The 26749-nt window shown below is 38.2% G+C and overlaps 1 protein-coding gene across 1 annotated transcript in view; it reads left to right on the top strand.

Moving 5' to 3' along the window:
• Nucleotides 1–26749, top strand: part of SKAP1 (src kinase associated phosphoprotein 1) — a 380537-nt gene that overhangs the window by 277941 nt on the left and 75847 nt on the right. Inside the window, exons 5-7 of the mRNA XM_031968654.1 lie at nucleotides 13224–13304; nucleotides 14129–14318; nucleotides 26528–26706. Coding sequence (XP_031824514.1) covers nucleotides 13224–13304; nucleotides 14129–14318; nucleotides 26528–26706 — 450 coding nt within the window. The remainder of the gene's footprint in view (nucleotides 1–13223; nucleotides 13305–14128; nucleotides 14319–26527; nucleotides 26707–26749) is intronic.

A 26749-nucleotide genomic window follows, 5' to 3' on the forward strand; every position in this document is an offset into this window, starting at 1 on the left:
GGTTTTTTTCTGAGTAGCTCAGACTGCTCAGGGTACAAGGACTCTAGCCACAGAGACATTTGCCAGGTCAAATCTACATGAAGAAAACTGGTCTAGTGCTCCAGGGGGAACTGAGGTTTAAAAGGAAAGGGAAGGAACTCTATGGTAGTCTAGAAGCAGGAGTGGTTGCATTGAGGTGCTGCTATTCCTGGGGTATCCAAGGATGATATCCCTAACTGTCTTCACCAGGGTCTAAGGATCAGTAGTGATCATGGTGGCAGTGGTGGTTTTCTTGGTTCTAGAACCCTCCTCTCTCTCTCCCTTGGGAACTTTTTGGTGTGGAGCATATATAGTTGAATTTGTATAAGTTAAGTTCCCTTTCAATACCACTTGACTGCACATAAGCTTGAGCTACTATTCAAATTCTACCACTATGAACCAGAAATAGATACCAACCACTAATCTCATGAAACCAGTTGACTGGTTATAGATTGGCAGCACTTAGTAGTCACTACTCAGTAAATACTTGCTGAATAAAAAAAGTAATTTTTTTCATATTCAGCTGTCATCTCCCACCAGCTTAACATATTATAAAGGATGCTAGATTGATATGGAATCAGAAGACATGAATTTAAATCCTGGACATGCCATTTGTGAGCCATATGACCTTGGGCAAATGTACTTCCCTTTTGTAGGCCCAGTTTCTTGATCTGTAAAATAAGGGAGTCTGAAGAAATGGGTCTCTAGGCTCCCTCCCAGCTCCAAAGGCTATGATTCTATATTCCTCTTTAGACTTTTCTTCCAACCCCTTCCTGCTGTGGTTGATGAAAAGCATCAGTTGTGAGTTAGAAGTCCTATCTGTCAAGCTTGTGGCAGCTCTCCACTTCCTTCCATTATCCTCCTTCACTCTCCTTTCACCTTCTCTTCCTGTCACTGTCACTTCTGCTACCTTTCCCCACCTTCAGCCCTTCCCCCTGTACTTCTCAGTCTTTGTTAAATCTTTCACTCTTTCTTTCCCTGTTACTTCCTGTCCTCACATTCCTCTCAATATTCCTAGTCTGAATTTGTAATCCAAAAAATAAAATAGTGATTGTAACAGTAAAAATGTTGATAAGAGAGCTAGCTTCAGAATCAGTTATTGTTGTTTAGTCATTTTTCATTTGTCTCACTCTTCGTCACCCCATAGTTTTCTTGATAGAGGTATTGAAGTGGTTTGCAGTTTCCTTCTCTAGTTCATTTTACAGATAAGGAAACTGAGGCAAATGGGGTTAAGTGATTTGTCCAGAGTCACACTGCCAGTAGGTGTCTGAGGCCAGATTTGAAGATTTAAAAACAATAAACTGCTAAATAAAGGAGGAAATGTAGCGTATGTAAAAATAAAATATGTGAATAAAATCTACTTAAAATAAAAACATTCAGAAGAGAACCCAAGAAAGAATGAAAAATAATCTCTGAGGGTGGTGAATCAAATGCAAGTACCTATAAGGAAAGAGAACTGCATTCTAACTTCAGAGCTAATGCTCTATCTACTGCACTCTTTCTACTCCCTGTTCTACCTGACTCGTAATAAGTGCTTAATAAGTGCTTGTTGACTGACAGATTGACTAATTAGTGCCGAGCTGGCAGATAGAATACAGGAAAAACAGCAATATGAAATAGGACCAGAAAAGTAGGTTAGATTTTAGTTGCAGAGGACCTTTAATTGTGAAGTTGCCAGATTATGAAATATGTATTTTGTCTTAGAGACAATAAAGAACCTCTGAAGCTTTTGAAGAAGAAAAAAATGATTTGTTCAGACTTTAAGTATTGGAAGGTTACTTAATAGCTACCTGTGTGAAGGGGAAAGGAGAGACTAGAAGTATGGAAACTAATTAAGAGGCTATTTTAATAGTCCAGTTGAGAAGTGCTGGGGATCTACTGGTAGAATGTTTTGATGAGTGAATAAATGAAAGAATGAATGAAAAAAAATGAGTGAATGGATGAGTAGATGAATTAACAATGTATTTTTAAAGATATTTCCTAATATCATCTTACAGTTTTTATCTCCAATAGAAAAAATAAGTTGTTCCTGTAAGACTTGAAAAGAAGTGTTTTGTTTTATTTTTAACCACTTCCTCCTCTTCCATATTATATGCTGAAGTTATTTTAAGATTATGCTGTTTGGCCCAGATCTATGTTCTCATACTGTACTACCGCTATTATTTACTGCTCTTCTGTAGCTGAAAAGACTCTAGACCATTTACACCTTTGTTTTTGAGCACCTGGTTCTGAAAACCAACCAGGTTTACTTGAGTTGTAGACATATAGGTATGGTAGTCTACGGAAAAGAAAAAAAAAAACAAAAAAACAAGCAGATTTCTAGAATTTAAGTATATTTTTATCAGCAGGTGACTTTCCATTGAAGTGAGATCAGCTACTTTATGACATATAATAATATGCACTATACACATGTGTGTATACATATATATTAAATAACAAGTTATGTCTGGTATATAATAGTTATAATTATAACCATTTGCCCAAGTGATACAATAAATATGTTGAAAGCTATTATATATCATACTCAGGTTTCCTTACATGAGGTTGCTAGAGTTTATTTCTAAAGGCTAAAAGTGCTTTCACATCTGAGTAAAATTATATGGAAGATGGAGATAATGATTAAACTATCAGGCAGCTGTGCAGTTCTCTCTCCTTAAAAATACTTGGGTTTGATCCATCACCCTAGGGATGATTTTTCACTTTTTTCTTGAGTTCTCTTCTGTGTATTTTTATTTTAAGTAGATTTGATACACATAATCTGTTTTTACATAGGCTGCATTTCCTCCTTTATTCAACAGTGCGCTGGTAAAATATTTAACAATCAGCTGAGGGATGGAAGGGATGGAGGAGAATATATACAGTTCACAATTTTAAGTTTTAACAGCATTATTAACATTTTCTCCATTACTTTCTTAAGTTTAGAAAACCAACAAAACAATACATCAAGCCCTGATTTGTAGTATTTGCTGTTTTTCCAAGGTGTAAATGCTCTCACTGAAAATATAACAGCCTGGTTGAAACTAGCTCCAGAAGACATTGTTGTATCCATATTCTCTACCCTCCCAGAGAACCATACCTTATAATGAAGATTTTTTTCCTAAGAGAAAAAAATTCAGCAAATCAATCAACACATCCAAAAAAAAAAAAAAATCAACCACACTTATGGACCACCTCCATCTTTGCAAAGAATTGAGGACAGGTGTTCCCTCATATATTTTCTATGGGGAACAAGTTTATTCTTTATTATTTCACAACATCCAGTTTCTAAAGTTTTATAGTTGTTCTTTCCATTTGCATTGTTGTAATCATTGGGTACGTTGTTTTCCTGGTCCTGCTTACTTTATTTTGCTTCAGTTTATATAAATCTCGCAGTGCTTCTTTGTATTCATTGTGTTCATCATTTCTTAGAGGACATAATATTCTGTTCCATCCATGTAAATCCATCACTTAATAAAGTTCTTTTATATCACCCACTTTTATTGGTCCTAATTACAATTTGTTACAGTCATTATTCCCAGAATTACAGAAATTCGGAATTGGGAGGGACTTCAATGGTCAAAACTGAAAAATAATTGCCTACTTATCCAACAAGTGGACATCTAACCTTTTCTTATTTTTTAGTTTTATTTATTTTTTATTTTTAATTCATAGAATAAAAAAAGTCTATAATAGAGTATAATTTTTAAAAAAGATTACTCATGAAACTAAATTTATTATGTATAATTTGCTATCCTTTTAAAATATATAATAAAGTTATTGTGTAAATTTATTTTTTCCATTTCTCCCATCACTACCACTAGACTTACAAATATGGACATAGATATGTTATATGTATACAAAATTACTATACATATTTTTATTTATCATTTCTTTCTCTGGATGCAGATAGTGTCTTCTTTCATATATCCTTTGTATTTCATTTAAGTGTTTATAATAGTCAAAATGACTTATTTACCCAAAGTTATTCCTAAAACAAGATTGCTGTAAAAATAGGATGGACATTTAATTTTTTCCATGGAGAACACCAATGAGAGGGAGGCTACTAATCCCCAAAAGAGCCCATTCCCTTTTGGGCAGTTCACATTTTTAGGAAATCTTTCCATTTCCTCTTTCAGGGTCCTCCTTAATCTGAATACCTTCCCTCTGAAATTATCTCTAATTTATCCTGCATATATTTTGTTTGTATATAGTTGTTTGCATGTGTCTATGTGTTCCCTAAGAGCAGGGACTGGATTTTTTTGCCTTTCTTTGTATCCTCAACATTTAGTATAGAGCCTGACACATAGTAGGAGCTTAAGAAATGATTATTGACTTGATTAAAAATTGCATTTTTGCAACTCCAATTCTTTGCTCCTCTCTCTCCCCTTTGAGACAAAATAAAAGAAGTTGAATCCTTCCTTTATATGCCAGTACTTCAAACAGCTGGAAAGCTATCATACATTGGCTAAATATCTTCAATTTTTTTCAGCCAGTCCTCATATAGCAATCATTTGTCATTCTGGTTGTTCTCCGTTGGATGTTCTCTCCATTGTCCTTCCTAAAATATGACACCCAGAATAAAATCTGCATCTCCAGATGTTGTCTCACCAGGACAGATTACAATAGAACTCTTACCTCCTCATTCCTAGAAGCATATCTCTAATAAGATTGAAACCATATTTTGCTTCCATATTTTGACTTAAATTGATGTTGACATCCACTAAAACCTCTAGATCTTTTACTGTCCAACAACACCTTCCCCATTTTGTATTCTTAAAAGTTGATTTAAAAAAAAACCAAATTGATACTCTTTGAAAAAGAGACTATTAAACTTCTCTTTTTAAATCAAGATCTCTTCTCTAGATTTTAAATCTTGCCCCATTACTCTATTTTTTTTCCTGAGATGTCATTCCAGTGTCAGAAAAAGTCTAGCACTAATATGGAAATATGTTTAATATGATTATATATATATATATATATATATATATATATATATATATATAAAACCTATCAGAGTATTTGCCATCTTGGGGAAGAGAAGGGAAGGAAGAGGGAGAAAAATTTGGGACTCAAAGTCTTACAGAAATTGAAAATTATCTTTACATGTAATTATTAAGTGAAGGAAAAAAGAAGAAGTTTAGTAAACCTTACATAGGAGAAGCAACTTTTCCTATGGGCCTCTGAGTGATCTTGTACTTTATACCTTGTATTTATACTTTCCGAGTATTTACTTTCATCTTTCCCTTTATGGAAGACAGCTAAGTAGCACAGTGTACCAGGCCTGAAGTCAGGAAAACCTGAGTTCAAATCCAACCTCAGACACCTAACTAGCTTTTTGATTCTTGGTGAGTCACCTAACCCTGTTTGCCTCTATTTCTCCAAGTTAGAGAAGGAAATGAAAAACTACTCCAGTATCTCTGCCAAGAAAACCCCAGATGGGTTAGGAAGGGTCAGTCACAACTGAAAAACTACTGAGCTTCCCTTTATTGCACAACTTTGAGCTTGACACATAGACTTCCATTCCTTTTTTGGAACACTTCCATTTTGCAGAGAGGTGCAGAGAAAATTCTTGAGCCAACACTGAAAAATAAACCATAAGGCATTGGAATTTCTTAGAAGCAGGGAACATCATTAAAACCATCATATGCTAGGACTTTTTTCCTCCTCCATCTGTAAATGGTTTTCCTCTGGTGAGGGGAAGAGAACAAAGAAAAGAAGCTGACATTCCTCCTGTCATTTTCCAGGACTGGGTTCTTTCTTAACTACCCTACATCCTATTATGAACTGACATAGAGTGGTTGACAATTAAGTGGTCTAGACTTAGAGAATGTTACAGCTATTCAGGACTTTAGCTATCATCAAGGTCCATCCTTTTCTTTGCAGGTAAGAAAACAGAGGTCTGGAAAGAAAGATGATTTCATAGAATCACCAGTTTAGAGCTGGAAGAAATTATAGAAATCATAATCCAACCCCCTCGTTTTAAACATGAGGAACTAAGGCTCAGGGGTGATTTTTCCAGGTCACACAGGTAGTTGACAGCAAAACCAAGATTTGGACCCAAATGCGCTGATTACAATTCCTACACTCTTTCCCATTATACCATCCTGCTTCCCCATATGCCCAAGATCACACAAAGAGAGTTTTTAATAAAGATCACTTTAATAGAAGCAGGGAAGTGATACAATGGATAAGGATCTAAAATCAGGAGGTTGTTGCTGCTCACTCATTCAGTCATGTCCAACTTTTCATGACCCTATGGACCACACTGTACATGGAGCTTTCTTGGCAAAGATACTAAAGTGATTTGCCATTTTCTTCTCCAATTGATTAAGGTAGACCAAGATTAAATGATTTTGCCAGGTCACACAGCTGGTAAGTATCTGAGACTACATTTGAATTATGGGCTAACAAACTCCAGTCCCAGTACTCTGAGCCATCTAGCTGTCTTCCATGCAAACAAAGATTAAATGTCTTGCCTAAAGTTACATAGCTAGTAAGTATCCAAGGCTGAATTTGAACTGGATCTTTCTAGCTCCCGGCCTAATACTGTCAGCCAGCGAGGTGCCAAAGTCTGGAGGACTTGAATTCAAATCCAGCCTTAGGCATTTATTCCAAGTGAGTTAGTCAAGTCACCTAACATCTGTCTGCCAGAATTTCCTCAATTGTAAAATGGAGATAATAAAAGCACCAACCTCCAGAATTGTTGTGAGGATTAAACAGAATAATCTTTGTAATGGTTCCTGGTACACAGCAGATGCTTAATAAATACTTGTTTCCTTTGGAATACTCAGCATGCCTTTCCCATTGTCTGGAGTATGACCTTTTTCAAAACTCATTTAAAGAACTAAATAAAGTAGGTGTTACCAGTGAGTCAGGCTTTCAGAATTTTCTTGGTTCCTGGGACCCATAGTATTTTGCTGCCTCATTTTAAAAACTATTCCACCTTGTTTGGTAGTCAGCTTCAAATTAGAAATTCTTGTACTTTAGTTGTTTTCAATCTCCTGAGGCTGTACTTTGTCAAAGACCTTATATTAGAGATTAGATGTGTTGTCCTCCATCCCATTTCTTACATATGTTTTCTCTTTAATTATCCATGAATGATTTCATGAAGAAAGTTTTAAATAGTCTGTGCAGGTAATTTCCATTTTCTTTGGAACTTCTGGTCTTTCAATTGTTTTTTTTATGTAAAAATATGTCATACTACAAATATGAGGCATCTAGATGATGCAGTAGATAAAACATGGACTTGGAGTCATGAAGTCCCTAATTTTTATCCTTCATCAGATACTGACTGTGTGGCCTTGAGCCTTAGTTTCCTCTGACTGTGAAATGGGGATTATAATAATCTGTTGTAAGGACTGTTGTAAGGATCAAATGAGGTAATAAACATAAAGCACTTTTGAAGCCTTAAAACACTATATAAATGTTAACTTCCATTATCATCATATAAGTCCAGATTTGAATGCGAAGAGTAAGAACAAACTTGGACACATTTTATTTTTTTTACTAAAACTTTTTTAATTTTCAAAAGACATGCATTACAAGATAACCATATAAATATGTATACATATATTGTATTTAACATATACTTTAACATGTTTAACATGTATGGGACTTCCTGCCATCTAGGGGAGGGGGTGGAGGGAAGGAAGGGAAAAGTTTTTGCAAGGGTCAATGTTGAAAAATTACCCATACATATGTTTTGTCAACAAAAAGCTATAATAATAATAAAAAAGATATGCATGAATAGTTTTTCAACATTAACTCTTGAAAAACCCTATGTTCCAATTTCTCCCTCCTTCTCCCCACCCCTTCCCCTAGATAGCAAGTAATTCAATGTATGTTAAACATGGTAAAAAAAAAATATATATATATATGTTAAGTCCAATATATGCATACATAGTTATACAATTATCTTGCTGCATAAGAAAAATCAAATCAAAAAGGAAAAAAACTGAAAAGGAAATAAAATGGAAGCAAACAACAACAAAAAGAATGAAAATGCTATATCCATCTACATTCAGTTCCCACAGTCCTCTCTCTGGGTGTAGATGGCTCTCTTCATCACAAGATCATTGGGGTCTGAATCATCTCATTGTTGAGAAGTGCTATGCTTGGACACATTTTAAATGAAACATAGAAATTAGAGATTAAGAAAAAAGAAGTATAGGTCTTTTTCACCGTGAGTGATAGAGACAACGTTGAAATAATAATAGTGAACATTTATTAAGCTTCTGTTATGAAAAGTAGTTTTGTGGAGTGGAAAACTGTCCTCAAAGCCAGAAAAACCAGACTCCAAATCACACCTCTGAGTATGTGACACGGAATAAGTCACTAATTCTCAATTCTCTGGAAAACTCTCTAATGATAGAAATGGCCAAAAAGGGGAAAGGTGCCAACCTATGTTAGTAGCAGGAATCTGCATATCCAGGAATGCACTATACCACAGATCTATATCCTATATGCAAGGTTGTCTTCTAGGAGCTTGAGACAAGAGAGAGAGAGAGAGAGAGAGAGAGAGAGAGAGAGAGAGAGAGAGAGAGAGAGAGAGAGAGAGAGAGAAACTAATCTATTTCCATACATCACAGCTGATCCCAGAAGCTACAACTTTAAAACTTAGCCTTTGGTCTATTAATTTATCTCCAAAAGAAAAACGTGAAAAGAGCAGTAAGAAAACATGGAAGAGAAAAGACACACAATACTGCAAGAAATATAAAATAATTTTTTAAAAAGTGTCTTAGCCAGAGAAATACTACAGAGAAGAGGATTAAATGGAAAGAAGCAGAAAAAGAATTTGGAAGTTCTGGGACCAAGAGCAGCAAAACAGAGGAATCCTAATGTCCATTCCTTTTTCCTGGGCTTTAAGCCACTGTGTTTATGCCTTCAGAAACACATACACACAGACATCCATACATAGTCAGTCCATGCCTTTCATGGGTAAATTCACTACATCTTGGAACTTAACTGTGGTCTTAAATTTTAGACTGACCTAATCCTTTAATAAAGGAACCTGGCTAACCTTCACTCTGGGTAGTTTGATGACTGTTGTTCATCTGGCACCAAGAAAAAGTTTAAATTTAAAAGAAAAGGGAGGGCAGGGTTTTGTTTGAGGGAGGAGAGAAGTTTTAAGAATTTAAAAAAGGGAAGAAGAGAAAGTTGAACAAAAGGTTAAAAAAAAAAAGGGAAAAATCATTGAGTCTCTTTTCAGGTTGATTTAGCAAAAGCCTGAGCCAGCTGCCTCTAATGAAGGCTGGTGGGTGTCTGGTTTGTTCTACAGAGACTCCAGCCAACGATGGCCTTTTTACAGTGGCCTCCTGTGTTATTAGCCTTGCGCTATGGCATCGCCAACTGATTTCTCCAATTCTCTTTTCTCACTGGGCTAGAAAGCAGCTGGTTAAATAGGCCGTGACTCACATAAGCTCCTGTGTCTCTTTTATTGACTGCTTTCTGGAAATGTATCACACACCAAAGAGTCCCTATTGTTGTAGCTTTGCATAGCTGGCTGGGGAGTCATGTTGAGTGCTGAGAGATGGAATCCTGACCTATAGTTTATTGCAGGGTTGGGTATGGGTGGGGTGCAAGAATTTAAAGATCTCTGGGTAGGAGGAGAAGAATGTCTGAGAATTTCTTTTATCTTCATCTGCCATGAAAGGTGATGGCCATCGCCACTGGGGTAACACAATTTCTTTCGATCTTATCTTTATGACCCCACATCCCTCAGCTAAGTGGATCTCTTCTAATGTGGGTTATAATGAGAGATTAGTAAGCATCATGGTGCAGGTTATAGCACTGACATGCATCTGTCTGGTGCTTGATTACAAGGACATCCACGTTTAGACCGCGAGAGCTGTCCGTTTTCAATAAATGCACCCGTGGCCCATCTGTTCTTGCATTGTATTTTAAGGCTTGTCACCAACTGTTGCACTTGACAGGTGTGTAGATTTAATCACCACAAGATGTGGATTAAGCCATCCAGACTGTCTGCCACATCACCCTGTGTGTGACGCTCATGATGAGGCAGATGCTGTGCATTCACCAGTATCAACAATGCTTGATCAGTGGGACCCCTGGTTTGAGACACTGAGAGAAAACATCTTAATTACTCCAGTACTTTCCTACATTGGTGTTTAGAGCATTGTGCTAATGAGTCCAAAGTCACTGTTAGTTTCACACAGAGGAGAATTCTGTTATGATTTGCAGCTGGGTGTCTTGCGCATAGTAGGCATTTAATATTTTTTTCTATTTGAAACATTGATGTTTTTCCCACATTCTTCAACCTCATCAGCTCTTTTGCAAGTGCATGCTGTGAGCCATAATCCAGGCAAAGAGGGTAGAAGCCAGGACATCAAACCAAGACTTGAGGAAGGGAAGAGAAACATAAAATATCAGGGTGGGAATAGCAGCTAGCTATTGAATCCAGCCCATAGTCCCCAGAAGGCTCACCTCCACAGCATCCTCAACAGGTAGCTGTAACAGCCTTGAGGTGAAATCCACTAACTACATCCAGCAGCAAGCAAACTAACTCTCCCTTTAGATAATTGTAATTGTTAGGAAGTTTTTCCTAGAACCAAACCTAAATATACCTCTTTACTTCTGGCACTACCTCCAGGATCAAACAGAATGACTAATTCTTATTCCACAGAACACTCTTTTCAATAGGAAGGATAACATTTTCCAAATACATGCATCACTAACTTGAAATTGAGCATCTTTGGCTAAGTATACATTAAACTGTCTTTGTGATCATCCAGAAAAGAGAGAGGTGGAGGGGCACACAGAGAGAAAGAGAGAGAGACAGAGACAGGGAAAGAAAGACAGAGAGTTCCGCAACTCGTCCTAACCACAATCTTAGGAAACAAAGTTTGGTAAAAGTAGGTATTATTGGGGCCCCCTAATTCCCATTCTGCTCCTCTGATTTCTAGACATGTTTGTGCTTTCTGAAATGCTAACAGGGATACATACATGCACATGTATAAACAAATACAGACATGTACACACATAGAGACCATGAATTAGCCTCTTATATTTCAACTATTTATGCAACATTATTTCTTTGTTTTCTTGGTGGTGACATTCTTGGGTTTCGGATTGGGGGAGAAGAAAGCCTCACGATGATAATGTACTGAAAGTAAATGAAATTAAATAAGCGAAGCCGTGCTCATCACTACTTCCTTCCCCCCTGGGTAATTCAATTCAAGCTCTCTCTCTGATGGCAACTCACAGGGACTGTCTCTGTCACCCCGCTGGGGCCTGGAGTCTTAACATCTAAATAAAAGTTTCACTCAAGCATTTTTTATGCTCCTGCCAGCAGGATCAGTGAGCTGGTGTGGGCACATTAATGTAATATTCATACTCACAGACTCTCCCTGCACACAAGGCAACATCTTCCCATTTTCATAATTATAGATGTTCCATAAAATGGCATTTAGATTTGCATTTAAGAAAAGGGGGGGGTAAGAATTCCAATAAAACGTTTAACATGTCTTTTATGAGTCAGTCTCTTGGCATTTTCAGCAAGATGTTGTGTCTCTGGGTTTAACAAGGTCTCAAAAAAAAAAAAAAGCTGTGTGAAAAAAGAATAGTAGAAAATTCTAAGCTTACTCACCTCCCCCAGAGACCCAAATTTCAATTGTAATCTCCAGCAGTTAAATATCTTTGAAAGTCCCCTTTTGCCCAGAGCTTAATTGGAAGGAAGGGAAACATTCCTGTCAAGTGTCTTCACCAATATGCAGGACCTGTTTAAGCAATATTTACGCTCTGATTCTTCAACCCCTTCCAAACTGTTTGATAAAGACCTTGACCACTGCCCTCTTAGACAGTAGTATGCAGCAAACCCCAACAATTTGCAAGGATTCGGGAAAAGAGGAAGTAATCCTAGAAAAATGAACTTTACTTCTGCTGCTCTTTGTCCCTTGTGTTCACCCAGAGACCTATTTGTGAGGATTTATAGCCAACACAGAGTTTGCTAACAATAAAACACAAAGGCGAAAATGGGCCCTGAACAAAAAAGTTGACAATGTACGTGAATTGGATGAAGGATCTGGCACTGTAGACATACTAAGAAGGAAAAATGATCCATGCTTAAAATGCAACTGGTGTGGGGATCCAGGCTAAGATTCCTTTTTTAAAGAACACATTATGATCATATGAGATTCTCAAGACATTGAAGAGAGAATCAGTGGGGTTTCACACACACAATGGAACTATGGTACATGTCTCCATTTTTGTTTCCATGCATGTGTAAGGGAAAGTGTTTGGCATTTTTAAAAAGCAGACTAAAAGAAATTCATTGGTGTTTGAGGAATAATAGGATTCTGAATATCTCAACCCTATCTTTTACTTCTTCATCTTTCCCTAATGATGAAATTCCTCATTCTGATTTTTTTTCTCTCCCCATCATTGTCTTTCTGGCTCCCCCTTCCTTATGGCCTCTGTCCTTTCCCTTTCCTTTTATAACATGAGCAAAAAAGCCTTGTGGAGGCAGATGGATTAAGATATCAACTTCTTAATAAATGTGTACCTAATGAGGTTAATTGAAAGCTAAGTGTGTTGAGCAGTGCACAATTAAAGGCTGGTGTGGATTCCAAGATTTCGCTCATCATTTTAAAGGTCTCAAACTCTTTTAGGCTCTTTGGGATGATTCAAGGAAACTAATGGTTTAGGCAATCATTGCTCAGTTTAGCTTGCATAGCCCTTTTATCCAGTGAATTTATAAAGTGGAAGTTCCTAAAGTTGAATTAGTTCTACTTCGTTATGTACATATATGTTTGCCTGTGGTTCCCTGTTTATGGTGAAAGCCATTCTCAATATAGTTTTTCCCCCTCTGATAGAATATAAGCAATTTGAGGACAGGATCAGTATCTTTAACTTTTTCAAAACTGAAGACATTCAATTCATTCCCACAAGTGAGATATTAAATAATTGCCAGGCAATAACTTCCTTTTTGAATTAAATTGAATTCAATTTTTCATTTAACTCTTGGTTAATTGAATGTGGATTATCTAGTTTGGGACTTAACTTCCTGAAGGCTTCCTTCTCCTCTTGTCACAGATTAATATGTGCTCAGGGAATTCCAATTTGCTTTCTTAATAATCTAAGGGGGAGTGGAAGTATATTTAGTAATAAACTAATGTATTCTAAAGACATAAAGAAAATTTGAGTATTTACATGCTTGTTTTTTTTCTAATCTGTTATATTCAATCTTCTCTATCTTATTTCCTTAGCAGAAATGGGAGACATCATTACAAAAGGGGCCCAGGAACTGGAAGACATTATAAAGCAGGGGTACTTGGAGAAGAAATGCAGAGGTAATAATAATTAGCTACGGTATCAAAAGCCATAGGGTATATAGTCTGAATAGAATTTAGGCCAAGATATTTGAAAACAGTATGGGGAAGCCATAATTCTGCATTTCATTGAAATTGTATTGAGTTCAGCTTCTGGCACTGACACTTGCTAGCTATGTGACCTCGAATAAGTCACCTAGCTGCTCTGGACCTCAGTTTACTCATAAAGTAAAGGAAATTAGACTACATGATTTCCAAGGTTCTTTCTAGCCCCAGATCCATGAGTCTATATGCAAGGGGCCATCTCTAAGAACCCTTACAAAAGTGTAATGGAGCATGTCCCCAGGGGTATACTTCTTATGTCAGCTGTAAGAAGGTCCAAATTTAAATTCCAAGCAAGCCCAGGTCTGGACCATTTAACTCAGTTGGTTCAAGCACAGTGCTAATGAGCTCCAGCTCATGAACTTCAATGGGTAAATTAGTTAGCACAGAGGTAGATTTACTCCATGCCCTTAACCTGGGACATTATTTTTGTTCACCTCCTTCTCCAAAAAAAAAGTAAAAAAAGGTCCTAAAAACAAGAATGAATCAGAAATGTTTGAATGAAGTCAGCTGCAGGGATGATAGATAGAAGAGAGCCTTGATTCTGTACCTTACTGAGACCCTGTGCTTCAGCTCTGTGACTCAATATGGGATAACCTGTGGGAGTAAAGGGGAGGGTTTCACAGTCCATTAACCTGGGAAATAAAACAGGAACACACCGGACCATGTGTTGGGACATTTTACTGATTCTTCAAGTGGTTGTCGTTATCTAAATTTATGTCTGCTCCTGCTCCTTCATTTAGATCATGGTTTCTTTGGCTCCGAGTGGCAGAAGCGATGGTGTGTTGTCAGTAAAGGGATCTTCTACTACTACTCTAATGAGAAAAGTAAGTGTTCCCCATTTGCACAGCAGCCGCTCATTCCTGGATCCAAACACTCCGTAAATCCTCCAACTCTGGGGCCCATAGGTCTCAAGATAGCAGTCTTTAACTAACACCTATTCAGGGCAGGTGCTTAGGTAAGGGATACCTTGATGCTTTGTAAACAGTGAAACAGATGTGAGGAGAAGCTAGGTACTTTGCAGAACACTCCAGTGTCCCATTTAAAAAGATGCTCGTTTAATGAGGCTCTTGTTCATTGTTCTGGGTGGTCCAGTGGATAGACTCGGAGTCAGGAAGCCTTGAGTTCAAGTCTGGTCTCAGACGTTCACTGGTTATGTAACCCTGGACACGTAACCTCTGTTTGCCTCAGTTTCCTCAACTGTAAAATGAGGATACATTATTATTATTATAATTAGCCATCTACCTCACAGAGTTATTGTGATGATATAACAAAACAATATTTTTAAACACTGCAAATTTTAATTTGCTGTATAAATGCTAACTATTATCATTATCAGCATTATGGCTTTCAAAGTGCTTTCCTCCCAACTGCCCTATAAAGGCAGGTAGTACAAGCATTATAATCTCCATTTTATCTGGGAATATGAGACTCTGAGACACATCCAGCAATAGAACTGAAGCTTTGTTTCTTGAATTTAAGTTCCTGGATTCTCTCCATTACTCCACACTGCCATGGGAGCCCTGATTAGTCCTAAAAGTCCTTTCAGATCTCTTCCCCTTGTAATTTGTGAATGAAACCATTCATTACCTGAGCCTTCTAGTGAAGAGCTTTTCTGAATTGGCTGGTCCTCAGCCCACAGACATGCTGTCATTCATATTTCATAAAGGAAAATAAGAGACATTTAAACAACTTATCACACACACATGCTCAGAAATAAACACCCAAGCCCAGGAGGAGAGAGCAAGGGAAGAGTATTCTTAGAAAGAATGGTTGAAGAGAACATTGTACAAAGCAATAGCAAGATTATGTGATGATCAGCTCTGATGAACTTGGCTCTTTTCAACAATGAGGTGATTCAGGCCAGTTCTAATAAATTGTGATGGAGAGAGGCATCTACATCCAGAAAGAGGGCTTTAGGAACTGAATGTGGATCACAAAGTAGTTTTTTTTTACCTTTTTTGTTGTTGTCGTTTTTTCTTTTTGATCTGATTTTTCTTTTGCAGCACAATAAATGTGAAAATATGTATAGAAGAATTGTACATGTTTAACATATATTGGATTGGTTGCTGCCTATGGGGAGGGGTGGGGGAAGGAAGAGGGAAATTTTGGAACAAAAGATTCTGCAGGGGTGAAACTGTCTATGTATGCATTTTGAAAAGAAAAAGCTGTTATTAAAAAAAATGAAAGAAAGAATGGTTGACTGGACCATTTATGTAATAAAAAAGAACTTTTAAAATAGCTTTAATAGCTTAAAACTGCACCAACAGTTTGGGGATACCACATATAATCATAGGATCTACAACTAGAAGAAACCTTACAGGCTGAGCCTTTGTATGCATGTTCAGCTCTGACTCAGTAGCCAGCCAAAAGACTTCTTCTTCACCCCACTGTCAGCATATATGAAAGAGTCCTAGAAGACTTGTCCATACTAGAGAAGTCCAAAAAGCAATACACTCTAAGTATGTTTATAAGAACTCTCGTTGTCCAGGATCCTGTCCCTCTCCCTGTCCCCATCATTTTGTTGTTGAGTGATTTTCAACTTGTATAACTCTTCAGGACACCATTTTGGGGTTTTCTTGGCAAAGATACTGGAGTGATTTGCCATTTCTTTCTCCAACTAATTTGACAGATGAGGAAACTGAGGCAAACATGGTTAAGTGACTTGTTCAGGGTCACACAGCTAGTAAGGAGGCTAGATTTGAAATCAGGAAGATGAGTCTTCCCAACTCAAGTCCTAGCACTCTATCCACTGAACTGAACTCCCCATACCTTAACCATATTCTAAGTTTTCTTACCTCCATGTCAAGCCAGTCCCTATATTTGGATTCCCCACTCTCTCCTTTCTCTATGTTGCTCATTTCCATTTTTAAATCATACCCATCTTCAAGATCCAACTCAATGACTCCTTCTTTAGGAAATCTTCCTCAGTTCCTCATGACCAATTAGAAACAACCTTCCTGGGGCAGTTACATGGTGTGGTGGATTGAGTACCAGCCCTGGAATTAGAAGGACCTGAGTTCAAATATTCTTAATACTTACTAGCTGTATTGTAATGCCAAAGGTCACTTTTAATGGGGTGACCAGTTCCTCCATTTGTCCTATTTCGTATTCTGCCTTAAGATTATGACCATCCCCTCTTAATGGTTGAGATAAAGGTGTTATAGACATTCCTTAATGTCATTAGAATATCAGTAACCTCCATCTATGAGGCTATCCCCACTTAGGTATCTGCATTATGTCATTGTTCTTGTTATTTCATAAAAGGCTTGCTGTCCCGATACTCAGGGCTAGACTCTTTGAGATGATAGTCTCATCTAGCCCTGGGATCCATTGGTCCCAGTATTTCTCTCCATTTAATAAACTATTGAATTGGTCTCTAATCTCTGTCTTGCTCAGTTTCTTTTGGCATTATAGTATGACCTTGAGCAAGTCCCTTAATTCCAATTTCCTCACACCCCACTTGAAAATATGACTAAAATAAAGAAATGATCCTTCTCTAGAATCCTTGTAACCTCTTATTTATAAGTTCTTTTATTCAGTTATCTTGGGTTTGGGGAGGTTTGGGTTTTTTTGTTTTGCTTGTGTCATGGTTATGTGTGTACGTCTTATTCTCCCTACTAGGTTGGAACCTCCATGAGGGCAATAATTGTGTCTTATTTGTTTTGTTTTAATTTAATTCTGTTCTTTCAGATGGATGCATTCAAGTCTAGAACATCCAGTCTTCTTTCTCTTTCTCCTGTCATTTCTTCTTCCTTCCCTTCAACTCCTTTTATCTCTTCTTCTTTCTGCTCAATCCCCCACATTGTAAAGATAAAGAAACTGAGGCCCAGGGAAAAACTTACTATAAGTTTCACAGGTAACAAGGTCAGGATTCAAATGCAGTTCTCTTAACTCTAAATCAAGACTTCTTTCCATCACATTATGATGCTGCTTTTAGGAGAATGGAGACTACCTTCAGTACTTACCAATTGTAACTACAATCAGTATACAATGAATAGGGGCAGCCAGGTGGTATAGTTGTTCAAGCATAGGTCCTAGAGTTAGGAGGACATGAAATTCAAATGTGACTTAAGAAACTTAACACTAGTTATATGACTAGTCACAGAACTCCAATTGCCTTGCCAAAAATAAATACATGATACCATTAATACAGCAATTACAAATATGATTTTTAAAAAAAGGTTAGCCTGGGGGGTAATTCTGTGAAGCCAGCACACTCATTCCTGACTAGGGGTTAGCATTCCTATGCTAACTGTAACTCTAGCATTCCTAAACCTGAATTGCAAGTACCACCGGATCATAGAGTTAGCTATCATCATAACTGGGAGGGACTAACTTCAGCTAGTCCAATCCCCTTCACTTTATTTATCCATTTATTTATTTAACTATTAATTTATTTCCTTTCTCTCTGTGTCATCAGTGACTCACCAACTGAAGTAGGGGCTCTATATCCTTCACAGCTACAAAATGCAAAGAAGTATTTGAATTAATTGGGATTTGGAGTTGGATACCCAACATTCATATCCCTTCTCTGCCCCTTATTCTCATTGTGGCTTTGAGCAAAAAAAAGCTTCCTTTCTTTGGGACTCAGTTTCCCTATCTATAACATGAAAGGAATGAAACCAATAACTTCTAATTTTTTTCAGCTATAAATCTATCATTTTATAAGCTTCCTTTTTAAATTTATTATTTTTAAACATTTTTGAGTTCTAAATTCTCTTCCTCCCTTCACTTTACAAGTGAGGAAATGGAGACCCAGAGAGATTAATTAATTTGCCCAAGGACTAACCCATGACTCCAATTCAGCTCCCTTTCCATCTGCTGTCTCTTCCCTTGTGTCATCATTCTCCCTCCACAAGCTCCCCCCAACCACAATTCCTTCTCAGATTCCTGAGCAGGCAAGCCAGACGAGCCTGGCTAGTTTTGTTTGGTTCAAATCTCTGAACAAGAGTACAATGTACAATGTACGTGTCAAAATGGAAGTATTTTGCTATTGCCGTTGTATAAAAATAGGTGGCTAATATCTTGAACCAGCCCAGGCATCTCTGGATATATGACCATGTGTATCTTCCATTCATTCAGAAATCCTTTATCCTTATGGCTTTAAAGAGAGAGAGAAAGAAATCCATGCTTTTATTGACCATTTTGCCATCAGGGTGAAATAAAATCTAGTGACCAAAGAAACAACAAAACATTTTAGTGGCCGGTTAGAACAAGGAGAGATACTTTAACAAAAAAGATTCTGGTGTCAAAAACCACTGTTACATGGCTCCCTTCTCGCCAGTTACTTCTTATTGCACCCAGGACATTCTGTAAGTACAGAATGGTTGTGTATTTCTTTGAGCTCAACCAGGTGAGGATAGCCATGAATATGGGGGAGCCAAGAACTGTTTCTATTTTTTCTCCTGTCATCTCTATTTTCTTTATGAAAGACATTGTGGAGGAAGTAAGGAAACAAGCATTTATTAGGCTCTTTACTATGTGCCAGTCACTGTACTAAGCACTTTACAAATATGATCTCATTTGATCCTCTTAAAAAGTGATTTATCTATGGGAAGTGGTTGCTATTAACATCTCCATTTTACATTTGGAGAAACCGAGGTAGTCAGAGATTAAGTGACTTGCCCAGGATCATACAGCTAGTATCTGAGGCAGAATCTGCACCCAGTTCTTCCTGACCCTGGCCAGTGTTCTATCCATTATGTCGCCTTGCTGAATTTATGTAAAGGGTATGGTTCTGTGTTGCTCTTGACAAAATAAATTGGTCCCTGTCTTTTTTTAGGAATTTACAAGCAGAAAACAGCATGATCATGGTCAGACTCCCTAAAAAATCTTTCTCTTTTAAAAAAATGTATCTGTTCCTCATATTCGGAAAATTTGATTTACTCTCCTTAGTCCCAGAAAGCAGAGTTTGGAGCAGTAAAGAGAAGTTTCAGAATCTATTTTAACTTAGTATAAGGAAAAACTACCAACAATTAGAGATACCCCCCAAAAAAGGAGAATGGGCTGATGGGACATGGGTAGCTTCTCTCCCTCATTGGAGGTTTCAAAAGTCTTTATGGTCACTTGTTGAAGATGTGCTTGAGATTATTTGCTGAATTCTTGTTCTTGATCCAGATAGCCTTTGAGATTCTGTGTTAGATAATGATTTTTGTTTTTGAGGCAGTTGGGGTTAAGTGACTTATCCAGGGTCACACAGCTAGGAAGTGTTAAATGTCTGAGACTGGATTTGGACTCAGGTTCTCCTGATTCCAGGGCTGTACTCCATTCACTGTGCCATCTTAGCTACCCCTACTATGATCTTTGACTGTCAAATAAGGAATCTTGTTTCTCACTTTCTCTTCTTCACTTCAAGACATTCTCTTTTTTCTTTTGCCCACCCTCACTTTTCTTTCTTCCTCCACACCCTTCCAAAGCTTCCATTGATAGGACATTTGTAGCCAAACATGAAGTATGGCATGCCTGGGGATGGAAGGGAGGGAAGGCTAGGGATTATCTGGATTAGTAAAGGACAAACCATTCTACTTCATTCTGTGCATGTGTGTGTGTGTGTATATCCCTCTCTCCCTCCCTCTCTTCTTCCTGCCTTCTCCTTCTCTGTGTGTGTGTGTGTGTGTGTGTGTGTGTCCCTCTCTCTCTCTCTTCTTCCCTCCTTCTCCTTCTCTCTCTCTCTCTCTCTCTCTCTCTCTCTCTCTCTCTCTCTCTCTCTCCCTGTCTGTTTCTCTTTTTCTCTCTCTGTCTCACTGTCTCTGTGTTTCTGTCTCTTTCTCTCTATTTTCCTGTCTCTGTCTTTCTCTCTTTCTCTTTGTCTCTCTCTGTGTCTCTGTCTCTGTCTGTCTCTGTCTCTGTCTGTCTGTCTTTCTCCTTGTCTATTTCTCTTTGTCTCTTTCTGTCTCACTGTCTCTGTGTTTCTGTCTCTTTCTCTCTATTTTCCTGTCTCTGTCTTTCTATCTCTCTCTCTCTTTATCTCTGTCTTTCTCTCTTTCTCTTGTTTCTCTCTGTGTCTGTCTTTGTCTCTGTCTCTGTCTCTGTCTCTCTCTGTCTCTGTTTCTCTCAATCTCTCTCTCTCTCTCTCTCTCTCTCTCTCTCTCTCTCTCTCTCTCTCTCCCTGTCTGTTTCTCTTTGTCTCTCTCTGTCTCACTGTCTCTGTGTTTTTTTCTCTTTCTATCTTTCTGTCTCTGTCTCTTTGTCTCTGTCTTTCCCTCTTTGTCTTTCTCTGTATGTCTTGTCTTTGTCTTTGTCTCTCTGTCTGTCTCTCTGTCTCTCCCCCTCCTCCACCTCCAACCCCCCACCAAGTTCTGCTCAGGAAATATTCAGCCATAGTCTATATGCCCAGTAACCTTGAAAAGGACCTTGACCTCTGGCAAGATTCCAGAGATAGGGGAGGCAACTGAAGGCCCTAATGTTCAAAAGTCTTCAGGATTTGCTTTATCAGGATGGCAATTTATGTGTACAAATAATATGGCATCATTTTTCTCTAAGAGAATTCCTTTCTAGCTTGACCTCCACGAGATGGTTTTTTAAAATGGTCATTTTTTTCATCATTTTCCTCTATCATCTAAACCTCCTCCTTTCCATTCCCTATTTGAGGAGAGAATTTCAGAGGGCAAGGACACAGTGGCGTTAGGAACCCTCTCTTGCTGTCCCTGCTCTCGGTATGAGCTCTGCAGCCTTTCATAATAATGTTTCAGCTCAGTAATGGCCTTCAAGAGCCCCATATTGCCAGCCCTACTCTCCCAGCTGTAATCATCCCTCCTCTCTCTGCTATTATAGATCTCTTAACATTCTAATAAATTCTCCCTCTCTGTTGTACTCTTCCGGCAAAATAACCTTTCATGTTGCATTTCCCCAGCCAGGCAGCAATCTCTGCTTTGCTCGAACCATAGGCTCTTCTTCTTCTTTTTTCCCAATAACCTTTCCTAGACTACTTTGGCCCCTCTGGGATAGCACAGGTGTTTTCATGCTTTTCCTTTACCCTTCCCCCGCAGGGCCCAAAAACCTTTTTCCGGTGGGCCCAAAGGGACCCTTTTCATCAAGGACTACAGCGTACAGGCCCCTTACCTGCGCAGACCCAAGAGGGGTCCGTTTTGGCGACCCGCGACGGCCGGGGGGAAGGGAGCCCCTGTGGAGGCTCCTCTCTCCCTCTCACTGCAGCCTCTGTCCCTCTGGCACTTGCTGTTCTGGTGTCGAACTTTCTAGTCAGTCAGTCATTCAACAGGCATTGAATGAGTGCCTCCTGTTTGCCAGGCTCTGTGTAAGGTGCTGAGGGCTCACCCACAAAAGTGAGACTTTTCCTGCTGCCTCTGCTCATTTCTGACTGACGTGCATCTTCTCCTTACTGGACTGGGCTGAGCTGACCCCTGCAATGTGTTGCCCATTTCTCAGATCTCTATGGTCCACCCACATCCCAGACACCCAGCTTGATAGGGTTCCAAACCTGTCTCCATCTCATTACTTGCTGCCTGCAATCACCCCTCTCCCTCCCATTTCACATCATACAGTGACTGCTTTCTTGCCTATTCCAACATGCAATCTTAATTCCTTTTGCATAGTCTCTGACTTGCTATAAATTTTCTTCCCTGTCCCTGTGACTTGTCCTGTTTTCTTTCTGTTTTGCTTCCTCTCCCTCTCCTTTTCTCTTTCTCATCCTCCCTCCCACTTCCTCTCTCCCTCCCTTCCCTGTCTTTTATGGGTGTGTCTCTGTCTCTGTCTCTGTGTGGGTGCCTCTGTGTATGTGCCTATCTCTATGTGGTCCTTTCTGTGTCTCTCTGTCTCTGTGTGTGTCTCTCTACATGTCTCTGTCTGTCTCTGTCTCTTTCTGTCTTTCTCTTTGTCTCTTTCTTTTTCTGTCTTTCTCTGTCTCTGTCTCTGTGTGTGTGTGTCTCTGTCTGTTTCTCTCTGTCTCCCTCTCTTTGTCTCTGTCTCTGTCTCTGTCTCTCTTTGTCTCTCTGTCTCTCTGTCCCTCCCTGTCTCTCTCTCTGTGTCTGTCTCTCTGTCTCTCTCTCTCTCTCTGTCTGTCTCTCTGTCTCTCTCTCTCTGTCTCTCTCTCTGTCTCTCTCTCTCTCTCTCTCTCTCTCTCTCTCTTCTCTCTCTCTCTCTCTCTCTCTCTCTCTCTCTCTCACACACACACACACACACACACACACACACACACACACACACACACACACACCCCCATAAGGGAAATTTTTATTTCTCCTTCCCCACCAATTCTTCTGCACAGCAGGCAATAGATTATTCTTCCATGTCCTTCCTATTATTCAACACAGTCTTCCTGACTCTATGTATAACTCTCACATACTCCCAGCCCCCCCAAAAAGATTCCTTTTTGTATGCTGGTGATTTTATCTTCTATTGATACAACCAAGGAACATTTTAGCTTATTGTGTGGAAAAAAGGGGGATGCCACACAAAAGTCATTAGCCTTTTGACTAACAGATATCTACTAATGCCTCTCCCTTTGCTGTAGACTTTTAGTCCTCATATAAATTATAAATTAGATCTAAAAATTATGTAAAATTAAATAAGATATAAAATTATATTATATATAAAACATATAAATTTCCCAGTCCTTCACAAAGAATCAAATGTCAATGCTTATTCATTTCCTCTGAAACTTGGAACATTTCCATAGTCTCTAGTAATCTTTGGTTCTCTGAAACTAGATAGGAGATATAGAGATATATCTAGGTACATGTATGCATAACATATATGTGTGCACACATGTTTACATATATGTGCATATATATTGGTAAATAACTAGGTATAAAAATATAATGTATGTATGTTTTAAAATCTTCTTTATGAAGTTCTGCAGTCCCCTCTTGGGAGCCTTTCTGGTTTCCTCGCAGCTGCTGCAGATGCTTTCTGTCCACCTCTGAAGTAATTTTGTATTTATTTATCTGCATACATGTTGTTTCCCTGCTGAAGAACTATAAGCTCCTTAAAAACCAAACCTTTTTTTTCCTCTTTCCCTTATCTTCCTATCTCAAATACCTACACAAGAAATGGAATAATACAGTAGGCATTTATTGAATTGCATTGAATTGAATTCTAGAATTGGAAAATTTTACTTTGTTCACGTTCCAATTTTACATAATCTTTCTGCTAAATCTGTATAGGATTGTAGATGCAGAGCAGACTCAACTTAAACATCAAGTCTAACCTTCTAATTGTAGATTAAGAAACTGAGGCACAAAAAAGTGAAAGGACTTTCTCAAACTTACACAGATAATAAGGAGCAAAACTGAAATTTGATATTAGGTCCTGTGCCATCATCATCATCATAGCATTTATATAATGCTTCAAGCACTTTATAACATATAACTTTATATACACAGCACTTTATATGTATTATCCCACTTGATCATCACAATCCTGAGAGACAAATGCTATTATTATCCTTACTTTAGAGATGAAGACTAAGGCAGACAGAGTTCAGCTGACTTGCCCAGGATCTCATAGCTAGTAAATGGATGCTTGAGCAGGATTCAAACTCAGGTCTTCCAGATTCTCAAGCCCAGAGCATCAGCTAGCTGCTTTATGGATTTTTAAATCATTTTGAAAAGTTTTATTAAAATGTTTTAATCTTAGCTTTGTCACTGTATCCCTTCCTTCCTCTCAGGTTGTTTCCTTACCTGTAAAATGGAGTAATAAGAGCATTAGGACCTAGAGTTAAAAGGCACCATAGAAATCATGTAGCCCAACAGCCCACTTTTATACAACTGAAGAGATACAAAGCCTTGAGAAATTAAAGTGACTTGCCTAAAGTCACACAAGATACTAAGTAAGAGGGCTGAGAGAACCCTCTAAATCTAAATCCAGTGTTCTTGCCACCTCATTTTAGATGGCCATCTTATAAAACAGTAGCAGAGTTTATTAGGAATAAATAAGCAAATAGTGCCAGATTTTCATGCAATATGTCTAAATCTGAGTCTTGTCCCAAACAGTCCAGATAAGAGAAATATTATCCAGGGAGACCCATTTTAAGTGATTCATTTAAAATAAGACAATAAGAGTTAAATTTTCAGAGATGACTATCATGGGTCTGCCATATTTGTCAGCTTCTTTGGGCTTCTTGCCCATGATGGTGCTTATAGCATTGCCTTCTTTTTTTTAATATAATCCAATCTGTTCTTCTTCTCATCCCAAGGAGACTATAACAGCCTTCCAAGTATTTTCTTCACCAACAGAATTTTCCTACAAGTTGACATTGAAATGTATAAGACCCATACACAATTGCTAGAATTGCTTCCTTTAGATAATCTTTTCACTTAGTCCCCATATCAATAATTTAGAATGGGTGACTCTTGTCTGTCATTTTAAAAAATGTTTGATCAATGTACATGGAGATTTTTTGGATCATAAACACTTCTCAAAAAACCACCAGCTCACACCCAAAGAAAGAACACTAGGAAATGAATGTAAACTGCTTGCATTTTTGTTTTTCTTTCCGGGTTATTTATACCTTCTAAATCCAATTCTCCCTGAGCAATAAGAGAACTGTTCAGTTCTGCACACATATATTGTATCTAAGATCTACTGTAACCTCTTTAACATGTATAAGACTGCTTGCCATCTGGAGGATGGGGTGGAGGGAGGGAGAGGAAAAATCGGAACAGAAGTGAGTGCAAGGGATAATGTTGTAAAAAATTACCCTGGCATAGGTTCTGTCAATAAAAAGTTATTTTTAAAAAACCCACCAGCTCAACTTATCCTCTCTTATTTTAAAAACAAACAAATTAAAAAGTTAAACAAAACAAAATGATGACTATGCTTGGCAGAGTATGTAACAGTCTACCCCCATGGTCCACTACTTTTTCTTGTTGTTCATCTTCCATTTTAGAGAGATTCAGTGATATTACAATGTGATGTCTGGAGTTTTGTGTGAATTGGATTTAATTGAGGCAGAGTTGCACAAAGTGAGAAAGAAGACATGCTCCAAGTATCACTAGTCATCGTATTATCTACTATTTTTTATTTAAACTATTCTTCAAAGAATTCAGAAGCTCTTCCAGCAATTTTGCACCCACTCTCACCTCTCCACCCTTATCAGCTAAAATCCTCTACTCCATCCAAGTCTATCATCTGCCCCTGTTCTTTCCCTGCCCGTTTACTCATTTCCACCTATAAGCCTTTGCAAACATTATCCTGCTCTCATAAATTCTCCTCCTTCTATCTCTGCCAGTTGGTATTCATCAATTCTGTTAGTCTCTGACAAAATCAAGTTACTCCCAAGCCACTATGACCATTTCCCTCTTCTGGATCCTTCTAATATCTTCCAATACATCATTCTATACTTGCTATTTTATTGCTTTGTTTTGATTTCATGAGCCTCTCCACATGTGTATCTGCTATTAGATTGAATGTCTTTTGAGTATTTCTTTTTATTATTATAATTAATAACAGCATTTATACACTGCTTAACAATTGGCAAAGCATTCTACATACATTATCTCATTTAAACCTCAAAAAAAAGCATCACAGTGTGGGAAGTAGCTATTATAGATATGATTACCCCATTTTACAAATAAGAAACCGAAGCCAAAGAGATTTTTAAGGGCAGCTACATAACACAGAGCTCTGAGACTGGAGTCAGGAAGAATCCTCTTCCTGAATTCAATTCAGCCTCAGACACGAGCAGTATGACCTTGGGCAAGTCCTTTAAACCTCTTTGCCTCAGTTTCCTCATCTGTAAAATGAGCTGGAGAAGGAAATGGTAAACCTCTCCAGTATCTTTGCCAAGAAAACTCCAACTGGGTTAAAAAAGAGTAGGACACAACGAAAAACAACTCAACAATAACAGAGTGAGTTGTCCATAGTCACACAGGCTGGTAGACGTTTGAAAGCCAGTCTTCCTGACCCCATATTCTATTTGCCCCACTATACTGCCCTTTTTATAACTATTCCCCATATTATCTGGTAGTTGTTTATTCAATAATTGCTTGTTGAATGTAGAAAGAAAGTGTAAAAATCTGGTTGAGGAACTGGCTTGAGTGGAAGCAAAACTGAATCTCTCTAGGAGGTACACTTCTGTTCTGCATATGGGTAAATGCATCTCCCTCATTATTAAAGGAGATGTATGATATTTGATGTGAATCCAGGGCAGTCAGGAAATGCTGAGCTGTGCAAGTTTAAAGCTCTGACAGATTTCAGCTGCCCACTTCCTTTCCCTGTGCCTCTCTACCAAGGGTCATGGAAATTTTAGTGAAATATTCAGAAGGTGATAAATTAACTCACTCATTCTTTCTCCAGTTTACAGCTATTAATCCAGCTGAAGCCAAAGACTGGGTGGACCAAATAAGTTTCTTGCTGAAGGGTAAGTATTATTAATATAAGAGCAGTTGAAATTACCCAGCATG

The sequence above is a fragment of the Sarcophilus harrisii genome, chromosome 4 (genome assembly GCF_902635505.1).
Source record: "Sarcophilus harrisii chromosome 4, mSarHar1.11, whole genome shotgun sequence".
Taxonomy (NCBI): Eukaryota; Metazoa; Chordata; class Mammalia; order Dasyuromorphia; family Dasyuridae; genus Sarcophilus; species Sarcophilus harrisii.